General features: G+C 36.6%; 1 protein-coding gene across 2 annotated transcripts in view; it reads right to left on the bottom strand.

Annotated features, from left to right (window-relative positions):
- Window positions 1–2721: 2721 nt before the first annotated feature.
- Mtpalpha (monolysocardiolipin acyltransferase Mtpalpha) overlaps window positions 2722–18755 on the bottom strand; it is a 370336-nt gene continuing 354302 nt past the window's right edge. For both annotated transcript variants that reach the window (XM_090373365.1, XM_090373366.1), the window contains 2 exons: window positions 12780–12870; window positions 2722–3183 (listed from right to left, as the gene is read on the bottom strand). In XM_090373365.1, coding sequence (XP_090229491.1) covers window positions 2977–3183; window positions 12780–12870 — 298 coding nt within the window. In that variant the 3' untranslated portion in view covers window positions 2722–2976. The remainder of the gene's footprint in view (window positions 3184–12779; window positions 12871–18755) is intronic.

Genomic DNA, 18755 nt, shown 5'->3' with positions numbered 1-18755 from the left:
TTATGATGAGCATACATCTAAATGGAAAACCACTCCTTCAGTTTGATCCGAATTGTTACGTCAAATCCTTCCTGTGTAATCATTGCTCAACTATTAAGCAAAGCAGAAGATTGACAACAAATATTAATAAAGAATTAGACTGTATTATGGAAATTTTTAGAATAAAATTTTCTTGAATATTTGTGTAATAATTTTTTTATGTAATCTGTGATTTTTGTGTACTTTTTTGTAGAAAGTTTGTTTTTTATGTAATATTTGTTTTTATATTGTAGAATGTTTTGTGATAGTGTTTGTTATTTGTGATATGGGAAATATTTCATGTAATTTTTTATTCGCAATATTAAAATTTTATCATGAAAAAAATGTATCAATTTTATTTTCCTAGTTGTTAAAAAAATAATAAAAAAGTCACATGTCTGCCAAGTACGCGTGGTAGATGGTTTATACAAACATCCTTCGCGTTTCTTTTAGATATTTTGATTTGTATATATTGATTACAAAATAAAAGAGCTTTTGTACTGTAAATATTTTATTGATCATTCACAAATTTCCATAATTTCTGTAAGACAAGATACAATGGATTTATGATAACTAAAGTAAGAGACATATACTTTTGCTACTGCAACATATCTAAATGTCTCTGAAAACATCGTCAATTGAGGTACCCGACCTTAGTTGAAATGACATATGCAGCTGCTCGGGGTACTTAACAATGGAATATTACATGCTCCGAATAGCTGCGTATGTGAAAATGCGAGATGAAAAAAGAAATTGTTGACAAATCTTTGTATTTTTGCAGTCATATGACAAATACTTGCAATCATACTTACTGCAGGAAGAATGATTGTGATGTCATACTATTAAAAAATTCTAAAAAGTTTTGCACTGGTCAAAAATGTGTCACATGCTCTAATCATACTACTAGTGAGTGCTCAACACAACTAGTGATGTGAGTGTGGGGAGCGCCTCTGGCAAACGCCACAGATGACGTCACTTCTGTGACCGATCACATTTACTCGGCAGGTATCCCCCCCCCCCCAAGGATGTTTCACATCAAAAAGTCGGCAAAAGTGCGAGCCCATTGTTAAAATATTCACAGCTCACCACTGCCTACTGTTCAAGAAGAGTTTTTGCACAGGAAATTGCTACAACAAAAGGTGACAATGCAATTTCTTTAATTCTTCAATTTCTTCTGTAAAAAATATAGCATCAAAGATGCAAGTGAAAATATTTCCCATGCTTGGGAAGAATTAACTGCAAGTAATATGTGTGCAGTATGGATACACATTTTGGCTCATTGCACAAATAATTTTATCTTCAAAGTTGAGAAAGGAGGCGGTCGCTTCCAAAAGCTACGGTCACCGGCATTCTAGTATTTGAAGGATTTTAGTTACAGCATTTTAAAATTTTTAGTACTTTTATATTATTGTAAATAGACCAGTTTTTTTTTTATTTTACATGTACATATTTTATATTTTAAAATTAAATATTATTTAATTGCACAGTTGGTGTTGAGTATAGTTATTATGAATACAAATAATTTTGATGGCTTTCCCCTCTCAAGTGCAAGCTGTTTTTGAAGAAATAACAGACATTGGTTTAGATGAACTGGAGACTACAAATGTCTCTGACTTGCCCGAATCACACTCCGAGAAATGACTGATGAGACCTTAATTTAGATCAACAGTGTGTGTTCAAAGAAGCCAATAGAAGTAGACAATGTGCACCATCAAAGAATATGAAAAAATATTTCAAACTCTGGAAGCTTTAAAACAACAAGTTATGGATGCTGACCCTAATGTCAACTGTAGCATGCAAATCCGCCGAGATATGGAAAAGGTTTTCAACAACTACAAGCACACGTATGAAGGCTTAAAGAAAGAGAAGACAGTTCAGTCTAGCCTGCTAAAATATTTTAATAATGTGTAATAACATTTTCTTTGCTCAGTAATATATACGTTAATAAACAGATAAAAAACTTGTGCTTAAAAATTTTTATTGCATATTTTCATTGGGGTGGGACCGATTAGCATACTTTATGTTTTTGCAGGATTTATTATTCATACTAATTGAGGCTTTGCTGTATATCCATAATAAACATTATGGATATGAGTGACAAAGTTGCCATTAAAATAATAATCTCTTTTACATATATACTTTTTTGTTTGTTTCAATATGGCTTATATAGCCCAGGTAGAGTAGTGCATTGTTTTGGTGCTTTGAGCCTATCTTATACGCTTGAAGTAGATGGGTGATCAAATGTGAGGGTACAAGTACCCCCACATTTGATCAAGAATTGAGTTGACCATGACTCAAACCAATGCATGACAGTGATGTTCTTGTATTCTCTATCTTGTGAACTCTTCCAACTTATGTTGCCATCCCAGTATAAACAAAAAATTTAGTTTTACTCTGGGGTTGAAATGGAAGAAACACAATGCCCATTTAATAAAACACTGTAATTTTAATATTCAAGTATATATTGCTATCCACTGGTCTTACCTAGGTTGATGGGATGCTGAGATAACCTTTACTGTACAGGCAAAATTCCAGACACTTTCAAATTTACCCCTAACTCACGGCTTTTTCTTCTTTTCTATTTACTGTGCAGTAAATCTTCAGATGTCTATTCTTACTTGAGTGTGCAATCCTTTAATTTACTTTGATGTGAACTTTCATATCTGACTATTAATATTAATTATAAATCAACTCAGCTTAAAAAATATTGCATATATTTAATCAAAATAAATACAGTTGCATTATTAAATACAGAATATAAAATATAATTTCATTAACATCTGTTTATTACAAAATGCCACACATATACACCCCCCCCCCCTTAATGTTCCACAACTGAAAATGAGCAACTGAATCCATGAAAATGATGTATTGTCATACTTCTTAGTAAGAGTAGATCACAAATGGAGATGACGTTTAAAGCTTTTTTATATGAGAACCTTGTATTTTAAAATTGAATTATTTCTTCTTATGGAACTTCCTACTAGAATCGTTAGCATGATCAATTAATAACTGGCAAGGAATAAATTGAGGGCCATACAAATTAGAGAATTCCTCCATGATTTTCACAATTTTATTGGCACCATAAGCATCTATATAACGAAATGGTCCTCCTAAGAAAGGTGGAAATCCAAGACCAAATACTGCTCCAATATCACCTTCCAGCTAGAAATAATGTAAAGAGTAAACACATGCATACATTAATTAACAGAACAATCGAATTCTTTTCATGCTTACTTAACTAATAATGAGAAGGGAAGAGAACTCAGACAAATACTAATCTATGAAATAATTAAACTGAGGTAAAATAATAATTATTATATAATTAAACTGAAATTATTATTATTATTATTATTAGCTATATGGTGCAAGGAAGCCTGAGGCTTATGCTGCACCGCCAAAAAAAAAAAATTTCCCCAGTTACCCTAAGAGAGAGAGAGAGAAAGAGAAAAGTAAAAGGGAATCACCAAGAAAGAGAAGAATGATGATATCCAGCTCAGGACCCTGGGTGTGCCAAACCCATACTCACCAGATGTGAGCCCCTGGGGTTAAATAATTAAATTAAGGTTAATGGGAAGGGATTTTGCTTTCATAAAGGTGACTACAATGGTCAAGTAGATGCCTGATAATATTATCAATTGCAAATTTTAAGTGATTAAGAGGTAATTGTAGAAGCCAAGCTTTTTATACAAACTAAGATATACGGTTCAAGCTTTAGGCCTAAACAGATGACATACGAACTGTTGAGACTAATGACAGAATTTCAAGAAAAATGTATGGTGTCATAAATTATCAGGGGGGGACATAGCCAAACAGTAAATGCAAACTAGACTGGACTAGAGTCAAAGTAGGGTTAAGCAGATTATGAAAAGTCTTTGGCTAGGAATGAGAAGAAAAGCAGTAAACAGTACTTTGTTTATATATTAACATAGGGAAAGGAGTGAACCACACTGGTCTATGTATAAATGGCATAACTATTAATGATCCTGTTCTGGTTGCTAACAAACAGAAGAAATATTTTGCATCTGTATTCATACATGAAAAAGTGTTCAGGGATGGGCATACCGGAAGTATACCAAGTTATAACTGAAACCTAAATGATTTTGCGATAACTGAGAGGAAAGTGGAACGGAAATTGTTGAGGCTGAAAGTAAATAAGGCATCTGGGGCTGATGGAATTTATCCATTTACATTAAAAGATGCAGCAAAACAGGTAAGCAAACCTTTATATGACAGCATAATTATAAGAGAATTCTTGGATCCAGAGGAGGTCCTTATGGATTGGAGATGTGTCAATGTATTCCCTATTCATAAAGGAGGATCAAAGGAAGAAGTGAATAATAATAGACCTGTAAGCTTAGCTTCTGTTCCAGAGAAAATTATGGAATCAGTGGTTAACAAAGTAATGCAGGATCATCTTGAGAGGAATGCAGTTATATGGCAATGACAGCACAATTTGTCAAGGGAAGGTCTTTTCTGAACAATCTGATTGGCCACTACAACATAGTAACAAAAGAACTGGATGCAAAAAAATTATTCTGACATCATATACTTAGAATTCAGCAAAGCTTTTAGCACTGTTCCATGTGAAAGACTGCTGTGGATAAAAGGATGGTTCAGTGGCAGAAGGCAGAGAGTGGTAATTAATGTACACTGCTCTTTGTCGATTAATACGTTATTAGTGGAGTCTCTTAGGGTTCAGTTATGGGCTCTCCATTGTTTTCAATTTTTATTAATGACACTGATGAAGGTGTTAAGGTATAATGCTGGAACAAGAGCTAGAAAAATTAGCCAAATGAGCCTAGAAGTGGCAACCAAGGTTTAACATTGAAAAATTCAAGGCATGCTGCACATGGGAAGCAGTAATCCTGGAATAACGTACTAACTGGATAGTATCACACTTAAGGTAGTGGAGAAAGAAAAAGATATCAGAGTAATTGTACAGAATGACATGAAGGTTTCTGAGCAGTGTAGAGAGGTTGCTAGGACAGTCCCTGGAGCTCTGTCAATGATATATACAGGGTGATTCACCTTCAAAAAGGCCTCTAAGGTTGGGAGAGTACATATCCAGAATTTAAAACAAATACACCAACCGTTTAATTATAATGGTTTAATACTGGAAACTATAAAATGTACCAAACGATACTACACTGTAAAATGACATATGCAAAAGACTGATTTACAAAATAAATATACGATGAAACTTTAATATACAATAAAATATAAATAAATAAAATATTTAAAATACAATAAAGATAAAAGCGATAAAACATTGACTGAAGCTTTCGGAGGCTTCCGCCTCCTTTCTCAACAACAATGATGTTTAAGCAACACATCCTTAAGTAACAGGCTCACGGCACACGTGGTTGACCAGGCTCATGCTCAATATTTCTTCCATACGATCCAGAACCGGAAGTGGCTCGGGAGCGTGGAAATATAAAACGCTCGTCTTTTGCCAGGACCACAGCTTCTAGTAGGGGGTGAAATCGAACACCCCTGTCCCTATTCATACTATTGTTCTCAGACGAGCCTATCCACAAACTCTCTAGCCACTTACGGTCCCAGAACCCATACGCCCGGTCAAGGATGACAGCATTCACCGGGGAGACCTGATGATGTTTCTCCCAATAATGCTCAGCAATGGCGGACTTATTGAACTCTGCGGTCTGTATAGCTCGCATGTGCTCCCCCACAGTCCGGGCAGTTGATCTCATATACGACCCCACTACTGGAATCCCCAGGAATGGGGTCTTTGACCTGTGACAACACTGTGTGCAACTTCCGACCTGGAAGCTGCACACAGCGTGCCTGAAAGTCACGTAGCATTCTTGAAATTCGATCTGACAAGTCCGGATAGTAGGGAATATAAACTGTGGCGACTGGAACGGATGGTATTCCATGATTAGGCTCCACGCCTCTATTATATTTATCAATGACCCTCTGGGGGTAACCGCATTTCATAAGACCTGCCCTAACTTGCCCAATTTCTTTCTCTCTCTCCTCAGAGGTGCAACAATGCGTCCTAACCCTACCCAAAAGTGCCCTGGCCATGCTGTTTTTATGCTGGGCAGTCTGTGCTGACCTATAATGGGTGTACTGGCTCCTACACATGGGCTTCCTAAACACTGTAGCACTAAGCCTGGAGCCTTCTCTACTCACCATTACGTCCAGGAATGGGAAGGAACCATACACTTCCACCTCTGAGGTGAACTGTATAAAAGGAGAGAAATCATTGAGAAAGCTAGCTACATCCTCTTCTCTCCCCTTTTGCACCAAAGTGAACGTGTCATCCACGTATCTCTTCCACTTGCACATAGGGAACTCCAAACTTGTAAAAACCCTATTTTCTAACTCTTCCATTGCCAGGTTTGCGACAATGGTGCTAATAGGAGAACCCATAGCTGTGCCGTGAACCTGTTTGTACATCACTCCTTTATACGGCAAAGTCGTACTCGAAAGACATAATTCTACATCACAGCATATATCCTCTACACTTAGGTGCGATCTAGTACTTAGGGTATCATCTCTCTGCAGTGCCACCTTTACACATTCCACCCCATGGGCTATGGGTATACAAGTAAATAATGACACCACATCTAGCGACACCATTATTTCATTCTCCCCTACATTTTGACTTTTAACGAAGTTCACAAAATCCACACTGTCTTTAACAACAAACATGGACCGTCCCACTATAGGAGAAATCAGCTGTGCCAGGAATTTTGACAAAGCATAGGTAGGGCTCCCAATAAAAGAAACAATGGGTTGTAACGGGACCCCCACCTTATGTGTTTTCGGCAGCCCATAAAACCTGGGCAGCTGACACCCCGTTAGCTATTGAACGGACTTATTGAACTCTACTGTCTATACAGACCGCAGAGTTCAATAAGTCCGCCATTGCTGAGCATTATTGGGAGAAACATCATCAGGTCTCTCCCCGGTGAATGCTGTCATCCTTGACCGGGCGCATAGGTTCTGGGACTGTAAGTGGCTAGAGAGTTTGTGGATAGGCTCGTGTGAGAACAATAGTATGAATAGGGACAGGGGTGTTCGATTTCACCCCCTACTAGAAGCTGTGGTCCTGGCAAAAGACGAGCGTTTTATATTTCCACGCTCCCGAGCCGCTTCCAGTTCTGGATCGTATGGAAGAAATATTGAGCATGCACCTGGTCAACCACGTGTGCTGTGAGCCTGTTACTTAAGGATGTGTTGCTTAAACATCATTGTTGTTGAGAAAGGAGGCGGAAGCCTCCGAAAGCTTCAGTCAATGTTTTATCGCTTTTATCTTTATTGTATTTTAAATATTTTATTTATTTATATTTTATTGTATATTAAAGTTTCATCGTGTATTTATTTTGTAAATCAGTCTTTTGCATATATCATTTTACAGTGTAGTATCGTTTGGTACATTTTATAGTTTCCAGTATTAAACCATTATAATTAAACGGTTGGTGTATTTGTTTTAAATTCTGGATAGGGTGATTCACTACCAGTGCGACAAACTTGCAGGAGGTGTAGGGGGCACAAAGATGAATCGGAATGACATAGCATTGCAGGGTCCCAAATGCCTTCATCATGCGGCAGAAGACGTTGAACAGGAGGTCGCGTGAACAGCGATCCTGCTGGAAGTCAGCATTTGCGAACCGTTTCTGTTGAAGAAACCAAGTGGCAAAAGTCCTCCGGAGTGGATAATCCGCAGGCTCCAATGACTGGACGCGTTGCAGATGGTATGAACTCATTTGGTTTGTTGATAGTATACTCCATACAGTGGATTGGGAAATACCCAATCGTTGGCCTATCGCTCGAGTACTCGGATTGCCTTCTGCAAGACGTGGGACATTCAGCTCATTGTCTGGCGTCCTCGTCATTCGCTCTTGATTCACGGTACCTATCGTGAAACAACCAGTCTCACGTAACCTTCTGTGCACACATGCGAAAATCGTATGATGAGAAGCACGCCTGTGCGGGAAACATTCCTGGTACAAGCGCAGAGCGGCGCGCCCATTACAGTCCGCAGCTCCATATGCGAAGTGCATGTCGGCCAGTTCAACATTTGAATACTCTTCCACCCTACTGCCTCGGGAACCGGTTCGCAAATGCTGACTTCCAGCGGGATCGCTGTTCACACGACCTCCCTTTCAACGTCCTCTACCACATGACGAAGGCATTTCGGACCCTGCAATGCTATGTGATTCCGATTCGTCTTTGTGCCCCCTACACCTCCTGCAAGTTTGTCGCACTGGTAGTGAATCACCCTGTATAAGAACTTTGCCAGCAGGGGCAAGGAAATGATTGCCCTGTTGTATAAGGCAATGGTCAGGCAGAATTTGAATAATGTATACAAGTCTGGAAGTCTCATTTTAGGAAGGATATCTATTGGAATGGGTGTAGAGAAGAGTAACAAGATTATTCAGCGACACAAAAGGGTATTCTTATCATAAAAGCCTTCAGTTCTGCAAATTGCATTATCTCGAAAATAGGCAGCTGCAAGGAGACACTATTTGAAATGTTTAAAGCTTTAAACGAATTGAGTAAATTAAATGCAGATGACATCCTTGCTCTTTCTCAGACAACACACATAAGGGGGACTTCAATGAACTTAAATAGAAAAACTGAAATAGGATGGCTGCAGGATAGATGTGTGAAAATTTGCTTTCAGCCAGAAAATGATTGTTGGAACAAACTATGAGTATCTGGTGTTACGGGAAGTGGGTAGTTTGAATAAATTTAATGAAGAATTAACAAATTATTAAAAGGGCTGGATAGATGTGGGTAATTTTTTTTTTTTTTGGTTGATTATATATAAGCTTGCTAAGTTTCATCATAGCAACAATATTATACAGGGTGCCTCAAAAATATTGGTATAAATGTTTAAGGGAGGTAGGTAACATCTAAAGGAATGTGAATCGCATAGGAATGTGAACCCATAACCGGAAACGTCACAGGAAAGTAGTAGCAGAGGCACAAGAAGCAGAAATGACACAAGACAGTAATTAGCGGCAAACATTTATTTAACATAATATTAACAATGGAGTACGAAATGGATGCATTTCATGATGTTACAACAGATGCTCAAAGGTTCCACCATGAGACGTGATGCATGCGTGACAAGGACGCAGCATGCATTAGCGGACACGGTCGAACACACCTGGAGTTTCTTTGACAGTAGCAAAAGCACAGACGAGTCTCGCCACGAGATCCATTTTCGTCTCCACAGGCGATTCATACATGATAGATTTGAGGGCCCCCACAGAAAGAAATCAAGGCTCGATAAATCAGGTGAGCGTGGGGGCCAGGCAACGGGTCCGATGGCCAATCCATTGACGCCCAAAATGCCTGTTCAAATGGTCACAAACACACCTTCCATAATGGGCAGGCGCCCTGTCATGTTGAAACCAAATGTTACGTCTCATATTTGCTGGAACATCGTCAAGTAATCCTGATAGAACTTGTTCAAGAAAGATCCAATATTTAGCGGAGTTCATGCGGGATGGTAACGGGTATGGGTCGACTAAGCAGTAACCGACCATACCTGCCCACACATTTATTGTGAAGTGATGTTGTGCCACATGGGGGCCCACACCGTGTGGGCTGTTGTGAGCCCACACTTATTTCACTTTGACCCGAGTGAAATAAGCCTCATCCGTGAACAAAACATAGGCTGGAAAATTCAAGTCCTGAACATTTTCTTGGAGAAACCACTGCGCAAAAGCCACACGTGCAGGATGATCTTGGGGAGCAGTAACTGAACCCTTTGGAGATAAAAGGGGTGTAAGGAATCGTCGTGCCAGAAACGCTGTAAAGTGCAATGAGACACTCCCAAGGCAGAGGCAACGGCATGTGTGCTGGTAGTAGGATTATTCTGGACAGCATTCAGCACACTTTCTTCCATGTTGGGAGTTCGCGTTGAACATGGTCTGCCCGCACTACTCCTGTAACCTCTAAATGACCCAAAATCGCACAAAGAAACAGTGGTCTGGTACATGTCTGTCTGGGAAGCGTTCTCCATAAATTTGTTGAGCGGCTGTCAATTGCCCTCTGCTAATCCACACACTAGGTGCACGTCGGCCAGCTCACAGTTTGTATATCAATGCATGCTCTTCGTGCAGCGACTACCGCGCCGTCTACCGACCTGCGGTGACGTTTCCGGTCATGGGTTCCTATGCGATACACATTCCTTTAGATGTTACCCCCCCCCCATAAACGTTTGTACCAATATTTTTGAGACACCCTGTATATTGAATTTCAGACAAAATCTTTTCCTAAATGTAATTAGCTAATCAATAAAGAACATGTATTTTCAGCACAATCTTATTGGCAGACAATGTTATGCATATTGCATTACTGTTGTACATAAAGCACAAAGGGAAACCTCTTGACTCTGCCAAGAAAGTGCACCTTGGAGTATATATATATATATATATATATATATATATATATATATATCTGATAATTAAAATAAAAAACATCAGCCAGTAGTACGGCAAAAAAGCAGAGCGATATTTATTTATTTTTATTACTTTTGCCTAACTTTTACATCACATTATATATATATATATATATAATTTTTGATGGTCCAATTTTCTTGAACAGTTATGTAAATTCCCACCAGACCCTGGAAGATTCTATCAATGAGTATTATATTTCATCGAAATATGCAATTTCAAGCGTAAATAGTTTGCACTTGATTTTCTGAGTTTTCAGGTTGTAATAATGTTAATATAGCAGAATTTTTAATACTAGTACTGCATTATATTTCCTTAAACCATTTAAAAAATTTAACCTTATTATAATCACTTTTCATAATGCTACTAGTTGGGAATAGCAGAAACATAAATATTTGGCAGTTACTAGTAGTTTTTATTGGAAATTATTATTATTAGCCATAATATGGTGCAAGGAAGCCTGAGGCTTTTGCTGCACCAGCCAAAAAATAAAATTTCTGAGTTACCCTGAGTGAGTGAGTGAGTGAGAGAGAGAGAGAGAGAGAGAGAGAGAGAGAGAGAGAGAGAGAGAGAGAGTTGTTGTTGTTATTTTGGTTTTTAGGAGCATTGGCAACTAAAGCCATATTGCTCCGGGAATATGCAGTGGTCATTCCCTGACCTTTCTGCATCCTCCGTATTTGGTGGTGACGGGCTCGAACCCCGGTCTAATCAAGAAGCGTGTGCTACGCACTGCTGCGCCTTCCCACCTGGCTACGGAGGCGCCCGCCAGAGAGAGAGAGAGAGAGCTGTTAGAAGTAAAAGGCCATCACCAAGAAAGAGAGGAATGATGATACCCAGCTCAGGACTCTGGGTGTGCCACACCCATATTAACCAGATGTGAGCCCCTGTGAAATTTGGGGCAAGTTCATGCCTCACAAGGTGTGTTTTCTTCACTCCATTCAGATAGCTTGTCTGACCTGACCTGATTAAAGTTTCAATTTTAAGATATCTGATTTTAGGCAATTAAATGATGATCAGTTCTTACTCTGGTGATGCTTCAATGCATTTTTTTCACAAAAACAACACTGGTATAATATTAAATAGCGTTTACATATTAACACTGTAAAGACTGTTAATTTCATTATATGTGATTTCTAGCCCACATGACGCAGTGTATCCTGTTCCCAGTTTCTGAGCGGGAATGAAATACAGTACAGGCAACCCCCATATAACATGGTACTTCTACGACACGGTTTCGCTCTAACACAATTGATAAATTGCAGCAGTCCTCACACAACACGGTATTTATACAACACAGTTTTGCTCTAATACTGTTAGAGAATTTCGGTAAATCTCATATAACAGGGTATTTTTGAGCTTTTGTGTGGGAGAAACTCTGTTATTATGTTGGTTGTAATTTTTCAACATTTGCACTCTTTCCTGAATCCCCGCTTTTGACTCGCTAGTCAAAAAGAAAATTATTGAGAAATCCCTCTATTTTATTCTGTTGGGAAATCTGAACTTGTGAAAAAATCTCAATTTCAAAGTTTTATTACTATTGGATAGCATGCCAGGCCATCCAAACGTTGGTTATGTTCCTACCACCATAGTTGTACTAGGTTAATACAACTTCTTTCATTCAACCATTAGATCAAGGCATTATATCCACCTTTAAAACTCATTCCATCAGAAAATTTTTACAATGGATTTTGGAAAAAAATCGATTCTGAATCTATTGAAGTAATGGAGGCATGGAAACATTTCTCAATTTTAAACTGTATCAGAATCAGCTTTATCGCTGAAAGAAGTAAAACCATCAAAGTGAAATGCGTGTGGAAAAATGTATGGCCAGAGTCAGTTTTTTCAGAAAATATGTTTGAACTGACCGACCAGATGTGAGCCCCCTGAGGTTACCAAGCAAAAGCAAACAAACCCAGATTACTGATTTTTTAAAGAAAGTAGAAGATACATGAAATGTAGAATGATATATTTTTGTTAGTTTTGCTTATGAAATAGTGCATTTTTGTTAGCTTTTAGAACATAACTCCTCTTTTTATATTTTTTCTTAGTCTGGTATAACACGATTTCGCACAACACAACATTTTATAGGAACCTAACTACCGTGTTATACGAGGGTTACCTGTACTACCATATTTGGAATTAAATAATCACAAATCACATTAAGGATCTGAATGGTAAACCAGAACTTATAAATTAATTATTATTATTATTTTTTTAGATAAATTCAGGAAGCAATCACTAAAGAAGTAGCAAAGAGAAGATAGAAAGTTTAGTAGAGAGAGTGGGGAGGGGAAAAAAAAAAAAGAAGCAACCTACAGGATTTGCTAGAATGCCTTCTTGTAGACAGAGAGCAGCTTCATTTACAAATCTTGTTGCCAAACGCATCTGCAATTCTTCCTGTGTGTTTCTAAAGGGAAAAATGCATACATGAATTTTAAATATGAATGATAAAAAGAGTATTATTAAAGAGATTTATTAAGAGTTGGTAAGTTCAACAAAGTTGCATTTTGAATGTAATTGGGTCTTAAAAAAAAAAAAAAAAAAACCATTCAGATTGACCCAATCTTGCAATTTTTGAATTCAGTTCATTAAGGTCACAGGAATCTCAGACTGGATATGTGCAATACTTGTTAACTCTGTACTGGTCATGCATTGCATATTTCACTGACCAAAATAAAAAAAAAATCTATTAATTAAAATATCTGTTATAATTACAACTGTATGAATTTTGGTATTCTCAAGTATGGTATTCACTTTTGATCTGTATCATCATTTTTGAATGGAGACGTACAGCCATAAAAATTTTTTATGGTTCAAAGTTTGTGTACAATTGTTCTTTCTTGCAATCCTGTGTTGATTTTCTATAGAGCACTAGTTTCAGCTTTAATTTCTGTTGCTTTGCATCACTGTATAACTTTGGGAAATAAATAAATATATATATATCCTTATAATTCTGATAGCAGCATTATTATTCAAAAAAAAATAAAATAATAAAATAAATATATATATATATATTTTTTTTTTGAATAATAATGCTGCTATCACTGAAGCTATTATTTATAAAATGCACCATCTTCAACTATTTATTGCAAAAAAAAAACAAACAAACAAAAAAAAAACATATAAAGTAAACCACACACCTGCATGCCTGATTGTGGAGATATATATATAGTTTGGATAAAATGAGAAGTAACATATATGAAGATATAGGTGACTTATGTTTTAAAAGTTAACTTGCCCTATTAAGTAAATTTTATTATATATCTTGAGTACAGTCCTTTCTAATAACACAGTGAGTCAGCACTTCGTTACCTCTAGTACATCTAGAAAACATGCTGTGCGGATGTTGTGTTAAATAATTTCCAGGAGAATCATACTTTTGGTTATAACTAATTTGATTCATTTTATTTTGAATCTGGATATAACAAGAATGTTTTAAATCAAAATCTACCTTTTTATAAATGCTTAGACAAACATTGTCTCACATGTCCCATGATTGATAACTCGGTAATTAGTTATAATTCTGATCCTATGCTTATACCTTTATTTAAAACTACAGATGTCATATATTTGCTTATTTGTAACATTAAGCAAATATATGACATCTGTCATCTGACATCCAAAAGCAAAACCTTTCCATAGGCAAAAACAATGACACAGATTTAGAATTAGTAAATTTCCACTACCATGGAAATTTACAAATTTAACTTTAATTCTGGCATTTAACAATGCCAGAATTAAAGTTAATGCAGTTATTAAAGATAATATCCTTCACGAATATTATGAAAATTTATACATGTGTATTTAAGTCATTGTACCTTCATGGTCTCAACAATAAATTTTTTAACAAAATCTTAGTAATGTCTGCTTAAACACCAACAACTGCATTTATAAATTATTTAGTCTAATCATAAGCTGCGAATTCCTAAACACAGGCACCTACGTGGAAATAAAAAGTACCACCTTAATAGGCACAACAGGCATATTTTTAACAGTATTTTAAACTCCTGGGACGCCTCCTTGATATATGTAAAATCAGTCTTTTTCTCTTCAGCATTAAAAAATCAGTGCTTAAAGCATTTACTGCTTTTACTCATAATTTATAATTTTAATATTCATCACTGTTTCAGTTATAACTCTCCTATATGGCTTAAAATAAAGAGTAAGAACAAGTGCATGTATAATTGCATGTACACTAAGGCTAGAAGTATAGTAAATAAAATTGATGAATTTGAAGTGCTGATCAAGACATAAAAGGCAGATATTGTTGGGATATCAGAGACATAGTGTCACACCGATATAAGCATTGCAGAATTGGAATTTGGGACAATGTGTACAGAAAGGACAGACAGGGTAGGAAGGGAGGAGGGGTTTTGCTGTTAGTTAAGAAACACAAAGTCTAAGGAAGTGCACCCAGTGGACACGGGTGGACAGTGCAATGTTGAGTCTGTTTGGTGTGACAAACACTGGGAAAGGGAAAATGAGAGGAGGAGTATGTTATAGGCCCAATGACTCTGATGAGTACAATGAACAGTTGTGTAGAGAAATATAATGGGGCAGTAAATCAGAATGACTTGTAATGGAGGATTTTAACTTTCTAGATATTAACTGGAACTTGTGAGTTGGTCACTCGCATGCTAGCAAGAATTTTGTGCATTTACTGGAGGATTGTTTTCTACAGCAACATGTTCGAGGGGCAAGGAGAGAAAGTAATACGCTTGATCTGATTATCAGCAGTGATTATTCATGCTGTTGTTGTTGTTTGGTTTTAGGAGCATTAGTAACTAAGGCCATATTGCTCTGGGGATATGCGGTGGTCATTCCCTGACCTTTCCACATCCTCCGTATTTGGTGATTATTCATGCATTAAAATTTGCAGATAAGGGAACCACTAGGTGACAGTGATCACATTGTACTAATGTGGGATTTACTTAAAGATGTAACTATCATCAAATATAAAGGGAAGGGTTTTTGTTTTCGTAAATGTGACTACAATGGTCTCAGAGTTTTTAAATTCTATACAGTGGTATCAACTGATGATGTTACCAACAGTGAATTCTAAATTGGAAGCCATCAGGGACTTAATCTTGAAGGCTACTAGGCTTTTCATACCAACTAAGAAATATTGTTCAAGGTTCAGACCTAAATGGATGTTGAATGAATTAATGAGGCTCGTGGTAGAGAAGAAAAATGCATGAGATGCATATAAATTATGAGATGACACAGAAGCCTAAGGCAGATATAAGCTAGTCTGTAATCAAGTCACAAAGGAGGTTAGGCAGGCAAAGGCAGATTACGAGAAATCTTTGGCAAAGGATGCAAAGAAAAACAGCAAAGAGTTCTTTACTTATGTAAACTCTAGAAGGAAGTGGATGAATCAGATTGGTCCACTTAACATAGATGGTTTGACTATTGATGATCCTGCTAAAGTAGCTAATAAACCGAATGAGTATTTTGCATCTACATTCACACATGAGGAGTTATTCAAGGAGGGGAACGCCAGAAGTTTATCAAACACTAACAGGGAGCTAAGTGATTTGTAATAACTGAGAGCAAAGTGGAGGAGAATCTATCCAGTTATATTGAAGGAGGCACCAAGCGAAGTAAGCATACCCTCAGTCATAATTATGAGAGCATCCTTATATTCAGGGGAGGTCCCCACAGACTGGAGATGTGCAAATGTATTCCCAATTCACAAAGGGGAGTTCAAAGGATGATACAAATAATCATAGACCTGTTAATTTAACTTGGCATGAATTGTTGAGGAGGCTTCCATCCTGCAGTGGGTTGATAATGGCTGCACTGTTTTTTTTTTTTTTTTTTTTTAATTTAACTTCTGTTCTGAGGAAAATGATGGAGTTACCAGTTAAAAAGGTGACACAGGACAGCAGTAATAATTCAGACCCAACATGGGTTTGTTAAGGGGAAGTCTTGTCTGACCAATATGATTGGATACTACGATTTGGTCACAAAGGAACTGGATGCAAAAAAAATTTTAATATCATATATTTGGATTTCAGGAAGGCTTTTGACACTGTTGCACATGGAAGACTGCTGTACAGATTGGAGCGGTATTGCATTAAGGGCAAGTTACTGCAATGGATAAAGGGATGGTTGAGTGGGAGACGGCAGACAGTGCTAATAAATGGACACTGTTGTACGTGTCCATTTATTACGACAGATGGAACAGACTTCCATCTGTCGTAGAAGTTGATAGCTTAAATATATCTAAGGCTGAACTAGACAAACATTTGGAATGACCAGTTGGGTGAAATGGGAACTTTTTTTTTTTTTTTTTTTTTGGCTGATGCTGTATAAGTTTGCTTTCTTGCATCATATGCCTCAACTAATGCTAATGCTATGTAACTACAAACAGTTAACTACCAATTTAGGTAATATTCAACTCTCAGATCTACCTTGCTACTGTAATAATCCTATTTATGCAGCTTTTGTAAACCAATATCTTGGACACATTATTACAAGTAATCCTGATAATCATTGGTAGCCACACACTTAAAACTGCCATGAAAAAAAAATTTAAGTTCAGACTCATCCACAAGGCCTATCAAGAGAATATCAACAAAGATCTGTATCTTAGTCTCCTGCATTTTTTCAATATATTAGCCTACAAATATACAATATCGCATGAAGCTTTCCAACATTGGATCAACATTGTCCACCGTGGCAATTTGAAAGATGTCTCTGAAGATTTTAAAATTAACAATATTCTGCATATACAATACTTAAAAAACATATCTTAGAACTTCAAAAGGATTTTATTATAACACCTGTTGACAAAGCCTCAAATAATTTTGCCATTTTCTGTAAACAGTTTTACTTTACTACATTTAAAAATGAAATAGAAAATAGGTCTACTTTTTCACCTTGTAATCTCAGTCCAAACACTACCATTGAAAAACTTATGGCCCTGCATAAAAAGCTTCACGCTAAAATACATAACTCTACACTTCCTTATCTATATATGATTGCTAAGTTTCATAAGCATCCTGTTAGTTTTTCAGATTTATTACCAGTGCTAAAAATAGTGGTTGTTACCTCCCAGGCAAGCAATTAAATTACCCAGCACTATTTTCAATAATCTCCCACCAACTTGGATCATTAACAATAATCAAAATGTTACCAACATTTTGATTATTGCTAATAATCAAATCAATGCTTTTAAATCCAATATTAATATTTTCAGCATTGAATAGCTCAAATAACTCAAATCATAATCTCTTAACTTTTTGCTATGTGGATGACATTCTGAATTTTAATTTTGAATGTATAGCTAAGGCTATATCCAAACACACTTATCTTAAACAAAGAAAATACTGGTAATCAGTATGCTAATTATCTTGATCTCAGTTCCCTAAATAGTCCAACTCATCCTCATAACCTAGAATTATGAGGATGATTAATTAAATTTGCTTCTATTATTTGATAAAAGAAGCAAATTTAATTTTAACATTATTTACATCAATCACCAACTGGAATTCTAACATTTCCATTAAAGTGCACAAAAATATTATCTGTACACAGATTATTAGGCTTGCCAACTTAAGTAGTAATCAAATATTATTTACAAATGCTTTACACCATCTTTGTACAAATTGATTAAAAACAGTTGATTTTATTAATTATTAATATATTTCAGCTTGATTATTTATAACTTGGTTCAGTTGTAATTTTTTATGGTGGCTTTGATTTGATTTGATTTTTTATGGCGCACTGGCAGCTAAGGCCATAATGCGCCCTTTTATGGTGGCAGTTTATTACTTTGAGAGTAATAGCATCACATGACCAAGCAACTGATCTGAAGAAATAAGCCTCTCTGTTGCTTAAATCCAACTTCGGTAAATGCAATGGAATTTCTGGGTAGACTTAGATAGCACTAGAATGGTGAGAATGGTGTTGTTCTTAAGTTATCCTCTACAATTACACACGAGGATCCCATTGACGTCAACATCAAGAAATGCAGTGTATATCAATGGTGTATCTTTAGCAGCTGGTTTCTTTGTGTCTTTTTTGAACCATAGAAAATTACAAATGTAGCATACAGAACAGAAACCATGTTTCATAAATATCCTTTTAAACTCTCCCTATGTGTTCTTTTGTAAATAGTAGTTGGCATAAGGAAAAGGAGCTTTATCATTTAAACTCATATGCTGTGCAATTAGAGAAATGTTCTGTTGTACATGAGTAATACTCACTTCGGGTACATCATTGTTAGATGGAGCAACATTGCTGGTTGAAGGCACTGCTAAATCCAATGCTTCATTTTCTGTTTGC

Source organism: Mastigoproctus giganteus, chromosome 5 (genome assembly GCF_048544385.1).
Source record: "Mastigoproctus giganteus isolate SK-2022 chromosome 5, ASM4854438v1, whole genome shotgun sequence".
NCBI lineage: Eukaryota > Metazoa > Arthropoda > Arachnida > Uropygi > Thelyphonidae > Mastigoproctus > Mastigoproctus giganteus.
Note: the sequence above shows the minus strand (reverse complement) of the source record. Positions and strands in the feature narration are given on the sequence as shown.